The following is a 19,203-nucleotide window of genomic DNA, read 5'->3' as shown; positions in this document are numbered from 1 at the left end:
AGTATTTCTCGATGCATGATTAATACATATTTCCGCGCTTTGTGCTTCGCAATCCGATACTGTATTGCGAACATGCGTTCGTAACGTGATTAAAACTTTTCATAGAGATGTTTTTCCTTTCAAGTTTCGTTCCCCTTTTATTTTCTCATCTTAGTCTCGAAGTATTTCAGTAATGAACTACATAAGTAGGTAGGCAAGGTATCCTACGAATCAATACTTTTTCAGCAGCATCAACATCACCAGTACCTACACCAGTACACCTAGTGATTGTGAAGTGAAATTGTTACTTTGTGATCGTGAGATTATGATCGTGTTGTTGTGACTGAGGTATTGTGATAATGAATTGTGATTATGTAATCGTGTGTGAGAATGTGATCAAAAGATTGCGAGGGTATGATTGTTTGTTATGAGATTGTGACGATGAAACTCCGATGAAAAAGTTGTGAGATTTTCATAGCGAGATCGCGTCTGAAAAAGTAAGATTCTCTAATATGTACTAGTAAACATGAGACTTTGAGGATGTGACTGTGGAATCGAGTTTATAATTGTGAGATTGTGTCCGAGACATTATGGCCGAGAGATTGCGATAGCGAGGTTGTCATTATGTCTTATGTGATTTGTTTTTGTGATATTTGTAAAAATTACCCAAGGAAGTACTGGAAACATGTATGTACTTAGATTTAATCAGGGGGAAGCAGAAAGGTAAACTGACAAAAATTAGAATAAATCAGGAGGAGGTTTTGGTTGAGGGAAATGATTTTAAGGTCTCGATGAAGAGTGATATTCCAAAACTCGCTTTGTCCATTTTTATCGAAGTGCGTTTTTCAGTGGTACCTGTTAGATAAAGTATTAACTCACATTCCTATATCATCAACTTACCAAAATGAGGTGTTAAACTCACCTACGAGTAAATAGCCGATTCAATAAAAAAATTTTAAAAAATGTTCCAAAACTCGCTTTGTCCATTTTTATTGAAATTTTTTTCAGCAGTATTTAGTGGATGAAGTGTATACTTAGAGTAAGTGGGGGCAAGAGTACGTAGCGGGGTAAGAGTCCGATTTTGAATTTCTCATATTTGGCTACACTGAAAAATTTCAATTTTTTTAGTCACATGTACCTTTAGCAAAATTTAGTCACCCTACAAAAATTGGCAACCCTGCGACGCGTTTAAGTAGTGAAAATATCAGTTTATATTTTTCACTGTTCTCCACTGTAATTTTTACGTCTTCATATTTAGCATGTCAAGCTGCGATAAGTGATTTTTGAAACTATTTGAATGATCATTTGTCAAGACCATGAGTTGAGGTACCCTTTTCAATCGTTGAAATAATAAATACCTTTATAAATATTTGAATAATATGTAAAAACTATAAAAACACATGGTTGGGGCAAGAATCCTACAATATTTATCACTACATTTTACTGATAAGATCTCAATTTTGGATAATAATTTATTGTTTTTTATTTTATTTTTAGGGATTATGTTAGAAAAATGGATCAAAAGATCATGCCGGAGAGCGTATTAAAAATGTTGAGAATCGAAATCCTGATATTTATTATGTAGGACTCTTACCCCACCCGGTGGGGTAAGAGTCCTATTTTGACACTTCGTCTTTAAACGTTAATAACTCCAAATGCTGACGACTTTTTTTTTTTTTTCAATAAAAACTTGTAGCTAAAGGTTCCCAGATTGTATAAATATACTTACCCTTCCCCTAGACAAATTTGCAGCCGAATAATAGCGTTTCAAACACTAAGTACGGATTCTTGCCCCCACCTACTCTACCTACACTCCTACTTCATAAATCCACCCAAATAAAGTGTTGAACTCGCCTAAAAAGCCAATTTACCCGTTTAAAGGGAAACTGTTTTTCCTTTTTCCTGAAAAATTGAGAAAATGGACAAAGCGAGTTTTGGAATATCACTCTTCAATTTTTTATTTACTCTGTTGATAAAATCTCAAATAAATTCCAAAATCTGGAAACAAATAGTGCTTACTCAGCCAAGAAAATTATAAATAGTGTGGGGTTCCCTCCAGTGACATGTGATGAAATTCATGCTGAGGTCTCAAGTCTCCCAAACAAACCATCTATGAGACATGATAACATTCCGGCAAAACTGTTTAAAGAAAATTCTGTTATTTTGGTACCAGTTATCGCTGACATCTTACAATAAATCAAGGAAGATTTCCATGGTCTCTGAAAAAGGCCATTGTTGTCCCTGTCCATAAGAATTTATTTATGGAACATTACAGGCTGATCTCCCTTCTTTCAGTACTATCAAAAATTTTTGAAAAAGTTGTAAAAAATCGAATTTTAAATTTCCTGCATTCAAAAGATTTCTTTTCAAAACAGCAGTATGGATTTTTGTCTGGGAAGAGTACCAATGATGCTCTGTTTGATCACATTACTGAGGTAATCGATGGTCTAGATGCGGGTGATAGTGTTGCAACTGCTTACCTCAATCTCAGTAAGGCATTTGACACTAGTGGTGTCAAAAAATATCGATAGTATCAATACTTGGCTGTATTTGATACTAAGTACAGGTAGGCAACCTGCAAGGAAATTACTTTTAGACCGATGAGATAATTCAAACAAGAAGAAGTCTCTTTTCTTTTACCGGCCTATTTATAATTGACCTGTTTTCTAATGCATCTAACATACGAAAAATTTGTGCCCAGCCTGGGAATGGAACCCAGGCCCTCTGGATTGCCGGTCCAGCGTGCATCCACTACACCACTGAGGCAACGAGATTAATCGCCATTTTAGATGCCCTAACAAACAAGGTACGTTTCCGAGACCAGTACAAAGACTAGGTACATCAGAGGTTTTTGTATGTGCCAAATACACAAATCCTACTAAGTATAGGCATGCCTGTACTTAGTTGATGGTCTAGATGCAGGTGATAGTGTTGCGGCAGCATACCTCGATCTCAGTAAGGCATTTGACACAGTTGATGTTGGGATTCTTTTACAGAAGCTCTGGAACTCTGGGATAAGGGGGCTGCAGCATGACTGGTTCGAGTCCTACTTGGAGGGAAGAACTCAAGCTATTAAAGCTGGGAATAAAATTGGGAATTTCTTACCTGTAGTGCATGGGGTACCACAGGGCAGCATACTAGGACCAATCCTCTTTTTAATTTACATTAATGACATTTTCGAGCTAAAATTAAATGGGACTTTATATGGATTTGTAGACGATACAACTTTAGTAAATAGGGCCAAAAATCAAGATGATCTTATTAAGTTTATTAATGAAGATTTGAAATTATTGGGAGGCTGGTTCTGGCAACATAAATTGAAACCAAATTTGTCCAAATCAAAATTGTTAAGTTTTGGCTATAGGGTTTCCCCTGACCTGGGGTCTAGGTGCTACATGCATGAAAGCCCGGATTGTGGGGCTCCATGTGGCTGCACACCCCTGTCATAAGTTGAGTCAACTCGGTACCTCGGAATAATGATTGATTCCAAATTGATCTGGAAAGAACAGAGTTTATACTTACAAACTAAACTTAGAAAAATAAACTATTTGATTCGCTTCCTGGCACAACATTTTGGCACTCAACATATGGTAAAAATTTATTACGCTCTCTATCAATCTGTGCTCCAGTATGGCTTGTTCATTTTGGGGGGGGGAGCAGTTTACTGTCACTAAGAACCTATCCATATTCTACAAAAATGGGCAGTTAGGAGCATTGTAGGTAAAAAAAGAGGGGAAAGTGCAAAAAATGATTTTCAAAAACCAGAAATTCTGCCTATTCAAAAACTCTATCAAGTCCAGGCAATTGACTAGGCCTATATACAAAGGAATAGGTCTAAATTTAGAGTTTAGGTATGTGAATGAGGGGGGAGGAAAATTGATAACACCGTTGCTCCCGTACCTAGGTACTGACGAGACAGATGTGGTGCTCAGGCTCCATGGTGTTTGCCGAAGCTGTTTAACGCAGTGATGAGTAGAGATTTGAGCTCCCAGCTGGCACTAGTCTGGTAGTTACTGGAGAGTGAAAACACTTTACAGACTACTGGGTAGTATTACGTCACATGTCTGCCTAATGTTTGCTTATAGTATGTGAGGTCCTGTTATTCCGCTGTAGATGCACTCATTTTTATTCTGGGATGATAACTGAATTTGTCGTTTAACTTTCCCGTGTGTTCATTATTTTTATCTTTTAGTTTTGTTTTATACTCTTTCATTTGCTTAATTACGTATTTATTTTTCATTTTTTGGTTTATTTTGTTTGTTTCTCTTTATTTTTTTCTCTCTTCCTTCAATCTGTTAAATTTTTTTCACATGAACAATGTTACCATGGAGGCCCCCTCGCTCGCGTAATTGCGCATGGGAGGGGGGGTATTTTGTAATTTCGAAATATTTTTATAAATGAATAAATATTGATTGATTGATTGATTGAGATTGTATGACTGTGATGCAGGAACAAAGAAGATGACCGACAACCATGTTCCCTTTCAGAGCTTCTGATTTTGAATTTTCAAATTCTAGTCTCAATTTTCAGTCCAGATGCGGTTAGATTTGGAAATGGCACAATTCAGTAATCATGCTTTCAGAAACTAACCGAGTCACGAGCGGCAGATTTTTCTGTACGCGTATTTCTTCAACTTTTCGCCCACGTTTTCGTGTCAATATTCTTCATTTACGCTTTTACAAATTTTTTAAGTAAAATAAAGTCCTTTTTTGTTCATTCGCTTCGTAAAATTCCGCCCAAAATTAAGTAAATCACGTTTTCATTTATGTCGAGAAAATTTTTTAACGCGTTGATTATGAATTAGGAATTCTGGCCGAATGGGCAAGTATGTGGAGTTGGGTGCGATGCGGTTACGTGTGCACGTACGAGTACGATACGTGTATTTTTTATTTATTGAAACACGAATTGTGACGCTTTTAGACGGTGTTGGCGATTAATGCAGGTCTTGTGGGATGTTATAATTTTAACCGGATTACCATTACTATTTGCATACTAAATAATATGTATACATATACATTATACACGACGAGCATAGGTGCTCGGGCGGCGCAGGGTGGTGTCGAGGTGAAGAAAATACGCGGACACGGGTTCGAAAATAACGTCAGTATGGCATCCCGGCCCGACATGGCGATGGCGATGACGATGGCGCAGGGATTGATGCGAAGCCTCGCAAAAAGATGCGGCCAGCGGCGTGTGAAATACGTAAAAAAAAAATTAAACCAACCAAGTTTTTTTACGCTAGGTGGGTTAACTACTACACAAATAAGTACCTATAACTTGTACTCGAGTTTGAAATTACTCGAATCGTATACCTATACATTGTAGTATAATGAAAAACATAAACGTAAAATTTTGCCATTTTCATCGATAAACTCGACAAGCAAATTTCCATATCGCTTTTTTTCGCCAAGTTGCTCCTGAGCTCAATTGGGGGGGGGGGGGTGATAGGGAAAGGGTTGTTGTTGATGGTTTTTTTGGGGGGGAGGCTAGGCGTTGGCGTAGGCCTGTAAGGGCTGGAAATTGGTACTCGTATATAAGGTCGATCGCTGCGACGAGTGTACGCGCGGAATATGGGTATATGGTGTAGAATAAACAACTCCATAAAAAAAAACTCGGATAAAAATAAGATTTCCGGTTAAAGTTTAATTAAATTTACGCTTTTTATGGGGCGAAAAAATATTCTCGTTCTTCATCGCGCGGTGCGAGTTGAAATTCTTTATTTTTAATGGCTCGTCGCTCGTCTTTTATATGGTCCGAAGTAACCGAGAAGACAAGGGCACGTCTGGCAAATGAAGAGGATTTACAAAGACGATAAAGTTTTTATTGAAGATTGAAAGAGAAAAAGTGTGCTCGGTTTTTATGTCTATGTTTTTCGTATTTATGTATTATACCGGAGTATTTCTATAATAAATCGTCCTTAAAATGTTTTCATCCTCGCCTGACCCTTCCCCACCCACCCCACCCCACCCGTCGTCGTTCTTAATCCTGTCCTGCGTGTTTGTTAGCTCCGTGTCGCGTCGCGACGAGCATTTATAAAATACTTAAAAACGTAGTAGTTATACGAGTATATGTATGTTTGTATAAAAATATTTGGAATTTTCGACGACGACGACGAAGATGCGACGACATTTCCTCGTATCCTTGTTTTCGAGTGAGACGAGACGAGGCGAGGCGAGGCGGAAAAAATTGTAAAAAATTAACGGGTTTGTTTATGTTTTTGTGTTTGCAGATTCGACGTTGAAAATGAAGCGTCAGCCGGCGACAAGCTGTCTCTGGAAACGGGCGGAACCTCGCCGTCTTCGGGCGGCTTGGTTTTGCAAAATTTCCCTCAGAGACGAGAGTCGTTCCTGTATAAATCGGATTCCGATTTTGAAATGTCTCCGAAATCCATGTCCAGAAATTCGTCCATTGCCAGCGAAAGGTAAGCGTGTCAATTTTTTTTACTCGTAATAGTACCTTAGCTATAAAATGGTAGACGACGACGACGAGTTTCGTGCAAAGATCGCGATTACGGTGACAAGAAAATAAACAAAAACAAGCCATACTATACGAAGCGAGTTTTTATCTTATGTACGATATTTTTATTTGTGTATGTGGTAGCTTTGAAATATCGAGCACTTAACGAGAAGTACTTACTTTACCTTACCTTACCTACTCAAGTTGTTCGAATCGCGTGTCTGGAAACGCTCTGTGCTGCCGTTATAAGGTCGTACCTACGATGCCAATTAGAATCTACCGCGAGTTTGTAAAAGTCACACCAATAATCGCCGCTAAATCTGGCTTAGCGATCTAGAATTACATTTCGATATGTATATAAGGTGAATCGGCGAGTAAATGCATATTTTTTTACAACGATTTTTGAAAATAAAATTATTTATATACCGTAAGCGAATAAAATATTCGCGGGTTGCCCCCTCCCCCTTCAAAAAATGCAAATTTTCTCCCGTATTGCAAAAAATTGAAAAAAATTCTTCGTACTTGGCTTGGAAAAAAAATTGTGCGTTTTAAAAAAATATATATTCTACCGAGTCATTATTCTTCATTTTTGAGTCGATATTCTGTTTGCAAAACTGTTAGGTACCCGTAGAACCACTTCAGTTCCAAATAAAAATATACTGAAATAGTCTGAAAAAATACTTCTCAATTCATCTCCTCTGCCAAAATTTCTTAAAATAAATCTTTTTGTAATATTTGACAATATGTAGCAAAACTTGCATAAAGGTACTGTAAATCACCCAAAAGGTTATGGGGGGAGAGGGGGAGATGAGAGGAGGCACGAGACTATTGCTTTACTGATTTTTCAAATCATCGACTCTTGGTTGAACCACCCTGTATACACGTGTATTTACTTAAATCGATGTTATATGTAAGAGTTTGTATTTGGTACTTATTCGTATTAGAAAAACTAATATTATCAACGAAACGATAAATTCAGCGAGGAATAATTACGGTATCACGAATACTCGGTACACCTTCTGCACCGTCACGTCTTACCACTCTCTCTATCTAACGAGTGTAACTACAGGGCCGCAGTTTGGGTTATTTATCGTTGAAAAAACGCGATGATGAATTTATACGAATAATACACGACTATGTTTTGTTTACGTACCTTACCTACCTAACAAGCGAACCTTTCGAAGTCGCATTCTCGGATTTGAACGAAACCTAGCTAGATCGAAAGAAAATCTTGTGAAACTCCCCTAACCAAAATTTCAGATTCTAAAGTTCATTTTTGGACCTCTGGCGAATTTTTGAAAATTTCTGTTTTATGGACGATTTTTGAACTAATTTCATGAGGGATGATTTTTTTCGAGCAAAGTGACTCGATGTGAATATTTCCTCCAATTTCACCCTCACACACTAACAACTAGGTATGTACATACATATGTAATATATATTTCGGCATATGGCAATAGGAGTAATTGAATCCCCCCGCCGATCCTCCGGGACAACTTTTTTTTAAAGGGGACAACCTAAGGGTCATTTTAAAGCAAACTTGCCCAAAAAAAAGTTAACCTTACTTACAAAATGGCGGCCATTTTGATTGACAGGTCTGCCGAAATCGTAGATTTTGCGTTTCAACATAGGACTTGCACGAAATTTTTCAAACTTTACAAAGGTAGATCGGAAGATCATGCTAAAATTTATCACCTGTCACAATTTCAAGTGCTAAAGTGCGTTTTTCGATTTTTAGTGAATTTTCGGAAATCGAATTCAGGCCAAAAATGAGGGAAAAAATCAAAATTTTACCAAATCAACCAAGAAAGCTGAAATTTGGGATAAACCCTATTTTCGACATGCCAAATCGATTGGAAACGGTTTCAACCCGTTTTGAGCAGTTCTGAAGCCTCCAGCAGATTTTTGAAACTCGAAATTCCCACAAAATTTCATCACATTGGAGTTGTAAAGCTAAAATTTATTCTAAAAGCTAATTTCAATACGCTACGAAGTACTGCAGGTGAATTTCAAGTCGTTTTCGAGCCTCCAACGACTTTTTGAAAAATCCTGAAGCCTCCAGCAGATTTTTGAAACTTTAAATTTTCACAAAATTATCAAAATGGAGATGGAAAGCTGAAATTTTTTCTATACTCCAATTTTAACATCCTCTGAAGACGACTTCAGGTGGGCTCAAGTAATTTTAGGGCCTCCAGCGACTTTTTTGAAAATTACTGGAGCTTCCAGTAGATTTTTGAAACTTAAAATTTCCCCAACATTAATTTATCAAATGGAGTTGGCAAGCAGAAATTTACTTCGCAGACTACATGGTGGTTTCAAATGGTTTTGAAGCTTCCATCTACGTACTTTTAGGAAATTTCAATTTTCCAAAAAAAAAAAAAACGCCATGCAACCTTTCAAAAAGTCGCTGGAGGCTTTAAAACGACTTGAAATTCACCTGCAGTACTTCGTAGCGTATTGAAATTAGTTTTTGGAATAAATTTTACTTTTGCAACTCCAATTTGATGGAATTTTGTGAGAATTTCGAGTTTCAAAAATCTGCTGGAGGCTCCAGAACTGCTCAAAACGGGTTGAAACCGTTTCCAATCGATTTGGCATGTCGAAAATAGGGTATATCTCAAATTTCAGCTTTCTTGGTCAATTTGGTACAATTTTGATTTTTTCCCTCATTTTTGACCTGAATTCGATTTTCAAAAATTCACCAAAAATCGAAAAACGCACTTTAGCATTTGAAATTTTGACAGGTGATAAATTTTTGCATGATTTTTCGATCTATACCTTTGTAAAGTTTGAAAAAGTCTGTGCAAATCCTAATGTCCTATGTTGAAACGCAAAATCTGCGTTTTCGACTGACCTGTCAATCAAAATGACCGCCATTTTGTAAGTAAAGCCAACTTTTTTTTGGGCAAGTTACTTTAAAATGTTCCTTAGGATGTCCCCTTTAAGAAAAAAGTTGTCCCCGAGGATCGGCTGGGGGGTGGTGCAATTACTCCTATTGTCATATGCCGGACTAATAGTGATTTTGGACAATTCTGGAGCCTCCAGCGAGTTTTGCGCTCTAGAAATTTCAAATCGCTCTGGAAGGGCCAAAAATGAGCTATGGAATGTAAAACTTTGATAGGTGCATATTGGGCATCCCCTCGACCGGAGTGTGAGTTCAAAAGTGAATTTTTGACCACTTTGAAAATTCCAAGAAAAGAGAAAAAAAATCGAATTTTCAAGGAAGGTATATTGTAGTACATATATCACGTGAGCGAATTTTTCGACAATATCTATTTCGTCTGGCGATCATTAGACTCAAAAATAATCGCAATTTGTCTTTTTTTCGACCTTTCCAGACAGATTTGATAGGAGGCTCCAGAATGGTCCAAAACTACGAGTTAGTGTGTGAGATTTGAATTGAAAGATTTATGCGCATTTGGTTCACGTTGCTCAAAAAAAAATATATTTCACGAGATGCGTTGAAAAATCGCCTTCAAAACATGCGTTTGCGTTTTTTTTTCAATTTTCAAAAATTCGTTAAAGGTCCAAAAATGAATTTTAGAGTCTGAAATTTTCGTTACAGGGGTTTCAGAACATGCTTGTTCAATCTAACTCCGTTTCGTTCAAATCTGAGAGTACGATTTTGAAGGGTTCCGCTTTAGCTGTAGAATACAGGCTACTGTTTCATAAAGAAGTATCGAAAAAAACTCGACAATAAAGCGAGGGTGTGTGTGTGTGTGTGTGTGTGTGTGTATGTATGTATGTATGTATGTATGTGTGTGTGTGTGTGTTTATGCAGTAATCTATAGTATTTAAGTACAAGGTGGAATTTATTTCACTTTATAAACATGAAATCGGTCAATCTCCTTATAATCTATTCGTGTTGTGAGACGTCGATGTATATGTCGCGTGTTGAAAAGAACTTAAACACGAAGGACGCTCGATTTTAACGGATAAAAGAAAAATACCGCGTAGGTAAATGAAATCTCCTCGTCTCGCCTTTGTTCGAAAGTATTATAGGTATTACATTTTGTGTGGAATCGTAGAGGTATACGATGACCACGTATAAAAAAGGAAAAAAAAGGAGTACTTACTCTCTACGTAAATGGTATGCAAATGACTCGTGCTAGCCTTTTTCCTGTGTCGTACTGTGTCTAACATGTGCAAATTTTCGTCTCCTTCTGAGCTGTGTGAATGCTTTCATCGGTCTAGGTAGGCCTATTGTATATAGCTTTCCATAAAGAGCCGGCGACGAGCTGGGTAAAATGACAAAAACCGAATTTAAAGCCGGTGTTTGAACATGTTATCACGATTTTCATTTAAAATAAGCCCTAAATCGGCCTGGTGCGTTTAACGATGCAAAAGCGAACGCAAAATATCGCTGATATTCGCTTATACGACGACGTACTATGGCTCGTAGAATATAGGTAGAGGTACCCTGTCTCTTGGTTAGTGTGCGGCTCGTAATGATTATAGGCTGACTATGAGGAATTTTACGCATAAAGAATTCCTTCGCGACGAGACCTGAATCGCGAAGCGACATAAGTTGCGAATTACTCACTCGCATACTCGTTCTACGAGATTTTTTCGCATAAACGAACCTTCTGTGAACTTATACTCTTATGGGGCAATTTGATTATGTATTTTTTTTTTCGTTTTCGAAGTTGGAGCATCCGCATGGGAGGTCTTGGAACCCTGTAGGTAGTCACGTTTGATTCTCCGTGGTCGGAAAGTCCTATATAACTGAAATTTCAGCTGACTCGATTTTCAACTGCCCGCGAGCCAATTTTCACGTCTTCTGGAGCAATTTTAAAATTGCGGGGAAATCGGAAATCACGTGGGAGGCTCCAGCATGACCAGAAATGGTTTGAAAAAACTACGTAAATTTTTAAGAAAACATTTTTTCAAAGCATAAGTAAATCAGCAAATATGTCAAAAATTCGCTGAAAAACGGAAATATCAATTTAGGCTGCTGAAAGTTTGATTACGGATGTCTCGGACCATTCTCTTTCCAAAGATAGTGGTCCTGTAGGTGCAAATCGAATTATAAGTTGTTCTTTGCCATCGGTCGGGAATGTTGATAATACATCACTGGAAAGTCACATCGAGCTCGTCCCCCAAGATTGTAGGAAAAATGAAAATAAACTAAGCAAATCCCATCAGGAGCGTTTGAAAAATTATTTTGTAAAAATGAAGCCCACGCTTTTCGTATGCGAGTTGGTAAGTATAAGTACCTTGTAATTCAAAACTTACCCTGTTGGCGTTGTTGATGGAGAAACTTACGTAGGTAAACTATACGACAAAATGTAAAATTTTGCTGCTCGACTGATTAGGTGAAATAAAAACTATAAATTCGCTCATTAAAAGCCATTTAATTAACCCTAATTAACAGGCTTCTGCACATTGTCGAATAAAGAAAACCATCCCGTCGTAAAACTCGAGTCGTTGTTAATTTTTCATCAAGTTTAGAAGCTTGTTCCCTTACCTATTCGGGTAATACTATATACGAGTAACATAAGTTGAGAAAAAAAAATAATAATAACGGCAGGTACAAAAGAGCGAGGGAGGATGAGGTATTACATCGTAGTAAAAAGTAAAAGTATGCGGGGAAAACTTTCAACGTGAATCGTAAAAACAAAGGGTAATGACGTAGTCTAAAATTAAGCTTGGGAAAAATCAATGCTTTCGAGCATACCTAACAAAAATGATGCAAAAATGTTTTAATATTTTACCGAAAAAAAGAAAAAAAAAAGAAAAGTCGTCCGAGCTTTTTGTAGCCCGCAGCGTACCTTCATTATTTAAAAAGTTAATGAATAAAATATTATCGTGTCAAAAAAAAAGAGGTACCCATGGCGGATGGGAAAGAAAGCGGAATTCACCATCTTCTGTAGGTTGTACGTAGTACCTACAACATTGCGTATCGTATCTTGTAAAATTGCGAAATTTTTGTTCGCATTGTCACCGACTGTACCATTTTAATGAGTCGTAAAATAAGTGAAAAAGCGCCCGATGCCAAAAGTTATCCGTTAATGTTTAGCTAAACCCACCCGAAGTTGATGGGCCATGAAATAAATACGAATTAAGGAACCACGTTTGACCGATGCGACGATACTATACGAGTAGTACATAACCTTACATGAATGATGCTCCTTCCTACATACTCGTACGTTACGTTATTGCTGCAGTTGAAGCTCGTGAAATATTCGCTTCCGTTTACGTTACGTTTCGTTACGTTCGGTGTGTGGTTTCTTTCGAGGTACCTCTACCTATGTTGGTTATAGACCATTCGGACTCGTGATTGGAATTTTTCTAGTATAAATTCTACATATATGTACACGTGGACGTGGTCATTGCTTGGTGAATTAGTCACCAAGAATTAAGTCACCAGACAATCGAAAAAATTTTCTAGTCCATTTGATACATTCTGGTGATGACTTCACCAACAATTCGCCACATGACCAACAAAAACCTATAATATGGTTACTCTTTGGCGACAGATTCACCAAGTCAGAAATCATCCGTGTATTTTATTTGTTGTATTTATCAGGATGCAGGAGGATCTGTGGGAATATCCGGATTTGTCCAGATCTGAAACAATCAGGTCTTCTTTATTGGATCTGAATGACAAAATCAGCTATGTAGTAATACCTATAAGGTATATCAAAAATAGGAATTTGGGATGTCATTAAATACTTTCAAAAATTTCAAGAAGGGCACAAATATTGGAGATAGATGTGGAAGTTTCTAGTGTGTTGAATTTTTCTTATGAAAAACTTTTTTTTTTCAAGTCATCAACATCATCATTGAACTTTGGCCCAGTGAGCTGTTCAGCCCGTCTGGGAAAATGTAAAAGAATTGCTTGCCGATGTATCATCAAGTCTTTTCTTCGGTCTTCCTCTACTCCTCCTGCCAGTTGGAGTGTACTCTCTGACTTTTCGAGGGGACCGTTCATCAGGCATTCTGTCAACGTGTTTTCGCCATTTCTTTCTGTAATCTTTCACTCGTCTAATGATTGACTCTGCTCCTAGCTCCTTCAGGATGTCTTTGTTCCTTTTCCTATCTCGTCTAGTATATCCTGCTGTGGCTCGCATGAATCTCATTTCCGCTGCGGTTACTCTGCTTTTTATATCCTTTCTCATTGTCCATGTTTCACTTCCATACAGCAGCATTGGTCTTGCCAGCGTATTGTAGATTCTTATTCGAGTTTCGGCTCTGACTTTTCTTGGAGGTGTGGCTCGGTTTATAGCTCCGCTTACTCTCAGGAATTTACTGATCTCAAGTTGTGCGTCAACTTCTTCATATGACAGCTCACATCCGAGATATTTAAAGCTCTTAACTTGTCCAACTGGCAGTCCATTTACAACAATTTTACTGAGTATTGGCTCTTACCCCTCGAAGGCCATCACCTTTGTTTTTGATGACGAGATTCTCATTCGGTACTTATCAGCTGTCTTCTGAAGGTTGTATGTACATCGCTCTCTGCAAGTCATCTTCGTTGTCAGCAAAGACCACCTGATCATCAGCAAGCAACAGGGTATTGACATGGGTGTTGTTGATATCTAGCCCTTTTGGCTTGGTTTTCAACCATTCTTTAATCATGTCATCAAAGTAGATGTTGAACCAGGGGTTGAAACTGTTAAAAAATTGATTTTTGGTTTTTGGGTTTCAGTTCAGTTTTCACCTTTTGATAATTGGTTTTTGGTTTACAGTTTTTTGGTACTTTTATTTGGTTTTGGGTTTTTGGTTTCAGTTTTCAGGTTTTTTTTTCCTGCCAATTAAGTATCGCATTATGCCACCTAATTCTAGGTAGTATTAGTACTTATTATTAATTATTGAATTCATTTCTACTGGTCAATTAATGCAGAAAAGTCAAAACATTACTCATATTTTGATGATGTAAATTTTAAATTTTGTTACCTTAATGCCAAATCCGAGTATGTCCATGCGAAAAAAGTACGATTTTACGCATCACTGATAAGGTTCAGATATGCTTGGAAGGGCTCATTGAGTTCTGATTGAACATCGGTCAGCTTTGTGCATCTTTGGTGGTGCATTTTAACTGTAGTCAGATGCAAATTTTTCAATTCAGGGCTTCCCAGAGTCTTATCAGTGACGCAAAACGACAATGTTTTTTTGGATGGACATACTCGGATTTGGCATTAAGGTAACGATTTTTTATATTTGGTTTTTGGTTAATTGGTTTTGATCAAATATTTTTTATTTTTGGTTTTGAGTTTTGCACAAAACAGATTTATATTTGGTTTTTCCTTCATTTTTGTTTTTGGATTTTTAACAGTTTCAACCCCTCAACCCCTGTGTTGAACAGACCACATGACATTGGGCATCCCTGTCTTACTCCTCTTCCTATCTTCTTTGCTTCCAACATGTTTCCAGATCTTACTCTTATTACATTATCTGTATATATTTCCTCAATTAGGCATACTATTTGTTCATTCACTTCGATTTTCCTCAGGATTTCAAACAACTTCTTCCTTTGTACTTGATCATAATATGCCTTCTTCAGATCAACAAAGCACATTTGGGTCTCTAGGTTATATTCTCGTCTCTTCTCCATCAGCAGCTTTGTTGCGTATACCCCATCTATGCATGATCTTCCCTCCAAAATCCATTTTGGCATTCCAATATTATTGGCTCCGCATGGCTCTCAATTCTTCTTGCTAGCATCTTTGCAAGTATTTTGTAAGCAGCATTTAGTAGGCTAATTCCACGGTAGTTTCCTGGGTCATTTCGGTCTCCTTTTTTGAAGATGGGTATTACAATTGCAGTGCGGAAGTGTTCTGGTATGGTTGCACCTGATAGTATTTTATTGTAGAAAGCCAGCAGTCTCTTCTTAACGGTTATTGTGGGGTTCTTGAATAAGTCTGTTGGTAATTTATCACTGCCTGGGGCTTTTCCATTTCTGGAGCTTTTCAAGGCTCCATCTAGCTCTTCCCAAGAGAATGGCTCATACTTGTTCTCCTCATGGTTTGCCACTTCAATTTCATTGTCGGGATCACTCCATAGGTTCGCATAGTATTCGACCATTTTTTCACAGTCTGGTGGGGCAATGTTGGCTCTGTGTACCTCATCTTCCGATATTCTTTCAATTATTTTGTACACTTTTGGTTTCAGTTTATATGTGTCCCTCACAATGTTTGCCACAAACCTTTCGTATTGTTCCTGTTGTGTTTGTCTACTTGAAAAAAAGAACGTTTTTGCCTTTTCTCATCCCTTATAATGTAAGCAGCTTTCACTTTCTTATTTCTATAGGTACTATTACTAAGTATTTCAAATCTACATGTGTCTGTCACAAGTTTCGCTCACTTTTAATCTCTCCTTTCTTACAAACAAGACGTAGACGACTCTGATTATGGGGTTAATTAAACTCTTATAATGTCACACCACCACGATCTTTACGGGTGAAAAGGTTTTTAAAACCTTGCGGTGACTTTTGCAGCATAATGAAGTAAGGAAATGCTGACGTACGCCGATTTAAAATTCTATTCTCGGTCATTTTACCTGAAACCGGTATCGATATTCAGCAAAATGCAAATTTACCTATCCAGAAAGAAAAAGCCAAAATTGACATTTTTGAAGAATGAAAAAGTTTTACCTACTGCATAAATCAACCTTCGCCCCATAATAGCTTCCTATCTGTTTTCTATTCATCGATATGTTCGCAAATTTCTGAAATTAAAATACCTACTTTTTGCTCGTCTCGATCGTTTAATTCTTTTTTTTTTTCGAGAAACACAAAATAGCTATGTAGGTAAACTTTTAATCGACTCGCTCATTAGATAAAAAGCTATTAACGACCATTACACTAGGCAACAATTTTTGACCTTTTTTTTGTGTTCGGGTTGAATATGGGCTTAATCGATAGTTTAGACCCTAAAACAAAAAACAGAGTGGGATTTTTCAATTTGAGTTGTTTTTGTGGTCAGGAGAGATGATCAAAGTTGCAAAAATGGCCGTTTTTGCCCTATTTCACGAGTTTGTGGCGACATCAGTATTATGTTTCAAAAAAAACCAAGGTCATATTCGGATTCTACGCACTTTTTTAAGTAAACAATTTCTCCAGATTTTTGATTTTCGAACATTCAAGCGCATACGGAAGATTTTCGTTTGTAACACGAGATTTCTACTGCACAAGAGCCTCGCCCGCGCGAACACGGTTCCGCGCCACGATTGCATCGTGGAGTAACGCCAGCATCGCGCGCTCCGAGTTTTAAAATATGTTACAAACAAAAATCTTCCGTATGCGCTTGAATGTTCGAAAATCAAAAATCCGGTAAAGATGTTTACTTAAAAAAGTGCGTAGAATCCGAATATGACCTTGGTTTTTTTTGAAACATAATACTGATGTCGCCACAAACTCGTGAAATAGGGCAAAAACGGCCATTTTTGCAACTTTGATCATCTCTCCTGACCACAAAAACAACTCAAATTGAAAAAGCCCACTCTGTTTTTTGTTTTAGGGTCTAAACTATCGATTAAGCCCATTTTCAACCCAAACACAAATATGCCGTTGCCTAGTGTTATTTTCATTCACCTTTTCTTATTTCCGCTTATTTTAATTAAGTAAATGTGACTACCGAACCGCAAGCCTTACAGCGAGCGGCGCGCCGTTGAGCTGATTTCAAGTTCGGCCAAGGTTCGTTTCGAGCTGGTGAAACTTTTTTTGTAGCGAAATGTTGGCAAAATGTCTATTTCAATTGCCGAAGATATCGGCTCCAGAAAAGGCCATTGGACGCGTTAACGTAGAGGTTGTAAGCCTATAAGTAGCAACTTTTCTCTTTTTTTTTCCTAACTCGACTCATCTCACAAGGTAAATTTCGAAATGACTACCTCCGATTCAAAAAAGGCCACGATTTTTGGGAAGGGAATGGTAGAAAACTTTCTTAGCCTAAATTTCAGCTGCCCTGATTAAATTTTCGAGGATTTATAAAAATTCAAAATTCGCCATTTTCGGCGATTTTTTACCTTTAAAAAAAAAAAATGAACATACGTAATGTACGTAGTAAAAATTGTGAAAATTCGTCCTGAACTGATATCAATGTTCTTGGAACGGAATTTTACCATTTCTGGCCATTCTAGAACCTGCAGCAAGGATTTTAGATTCGTCCAGAATTTTTAAAATCTTCTCCAGAAGGATGGAAATAAATTTAGGCAGCTCCCCTCCCCTAAAATACGAGTTGTGGTCTATATCCTTGACCCGTTTAAAGGATTTATCCACATTTGAGCCGAACCAGCCGATTCAGTATCAAGTTTAACCGTGAAAGTAGACATTTATTCGGCTCCGAGGCACCTCAGCTGCGAATACGTCTAAGTATCTACACACGGTTTGAAAACGGAAAAGGAAAAAAATAAGATGGCGACAAGTATGATGGATTAGGATTATGTACGTTGATGTCTGCAGTGCAGATAGGTATACCTACCTAATTTTATATTACACCGTGCACGTACACACATATTATACTCGTAGCCTTTCGCAATGGCTACAGCACGTGTTTTTATAATGCAAACTAAGTCTGCGAATATGGCGAATAAATTGTATATTAGTTTATGAATTTTCCAAATTGATTTATCCGGTTTAGTGTACGCTATAAATTTAAACGAGCCGCCATCATCGTTCACCGGATAGAGGCGCTTCTGCACGCCTTTGAATTATAGATCAAATTTCATTTCTGTTTCACTCTTTGTTGTACACATAAATACGTAGGTACTATACGATGCGAGTTATAATTTAATAATAAATCAAAGCCTTTTCCCAAATACATACCTACTGCATTAAGTTTGAATAAATGTACATAACATTTTGTCGGCGTGTGTGTCTGTGTACTGTGTAGTTGTGTGGTATGCCTACTTTGTAGTACTTACTAGTATGAAAGAGAATTTCAAAAGAAGGAATCTGATCAGCCAAGTTTTTCTTTCTCAAAATTATCAGCCGGTTGTATAAATATTTAAAATTTCCATTTCTCGAATTTGGAGCAACTAAAAGAAGTTTTCGTTGAACAAAGTAAACAAAAAAAAGTTCGTGAGAACGCCATTCTGTCTTTTCCCATTGAAAAATTAATATACAGGGTGTCGGAGGAGAGGGTGGCAAAACTGGAAATTTAAATGTAACAACCGAATAGCGTCGCAAAAATCCAGACGAACGTGTTGCCGGTTTTGAAAACTTTGAATAGCCTCGATTTTGAAATCGAAGGAGTAAAATTAGGTACATACGTACAACTATACTTACACGCTGGACACAATGCTCGAAAGCCCTGTGTAGTAAAATTTAATTTTCAAATGATTACTTACTATGGTTCCTTGATCACATCAAATGAGATTTTATGCAGGTACTTGGCCGAATGAAGATATTTATGTCTAATTATTCTTTCAGATAATTTTTTTTGCATTTATAATTTACTATCACGCTATAAATTATATGATTGTGATGAAACCAGAAACTGTCATCGCCGCAAACAATGAATGATGACCCGATGACGAAGCTTTACACGCTACTAGGTCGTTCGACGTGTTAAAATATCTTTTCGCTTTACTTGCGGAGCAAATAAAAAACTCGATGATTAACTTTTTCGTCAAAATTACAAAGTGTTTTTCCATTATTGAATTTGGTGCCTCGTATCGCACCCGTGTCCGTTGCTCGAATTTCAAAATGCCGAACAAGATGGACGTGGATGCTAACGCACGATCAAACTTTCTTTAGGTAGGTAATCTTCTCTTCTCGAGGCGACGCGACGTGGGCGTCGTGATTTGAAAGAAACTATGTTACCTAAG

The 19,203-nt window shown here is 37.5% G+C and overlaps 1 protein-coding gene across 6 annotated transcripts in view; it reads left to right on the top strand.

The window, feature by feature from the left end:
- dnc (phosphodiesterase dunce) overlaps nucleotides 1-19,203 on the top strand; it is a 474,861-nt gene that overhangs the window by 267,186 nt on the left and 188,472 nt on the right. For all 6 annotated transcript variants that reach the window (XM_065356110.1, XM_065356111.1, XM_065356107.1 and 3 more), the window contains one exon: nucleotides 6,209-6,400. In XM_065356110.1, the coding sequence (XP_065212182.1) occupies nucleotides 6,209-6,400 (192 nt within the window). The remainder of the gene's footprint in view (nucleotides 1-6,208; nucleotides 6,401-19,203) is intronic.

Source organism: Planococcus citri, chromosome 3 (genome assembly GCF_950023065.1).
Source record: "Planococcus citri chromosome 3, ihPlaCitr1.1, whole genome shotgun sequence".
Lineage (NCBI taxonomy): Eukaryota > Metazoa > Arthropoda > Insecta > Hemiptera > Pseudococcidae > Planococcus > Planococcus citri.
Note: the sequence above shows the minus strand (reverse complement) of the source record. Positions and strands in the feature narration are given on the sequence as shown.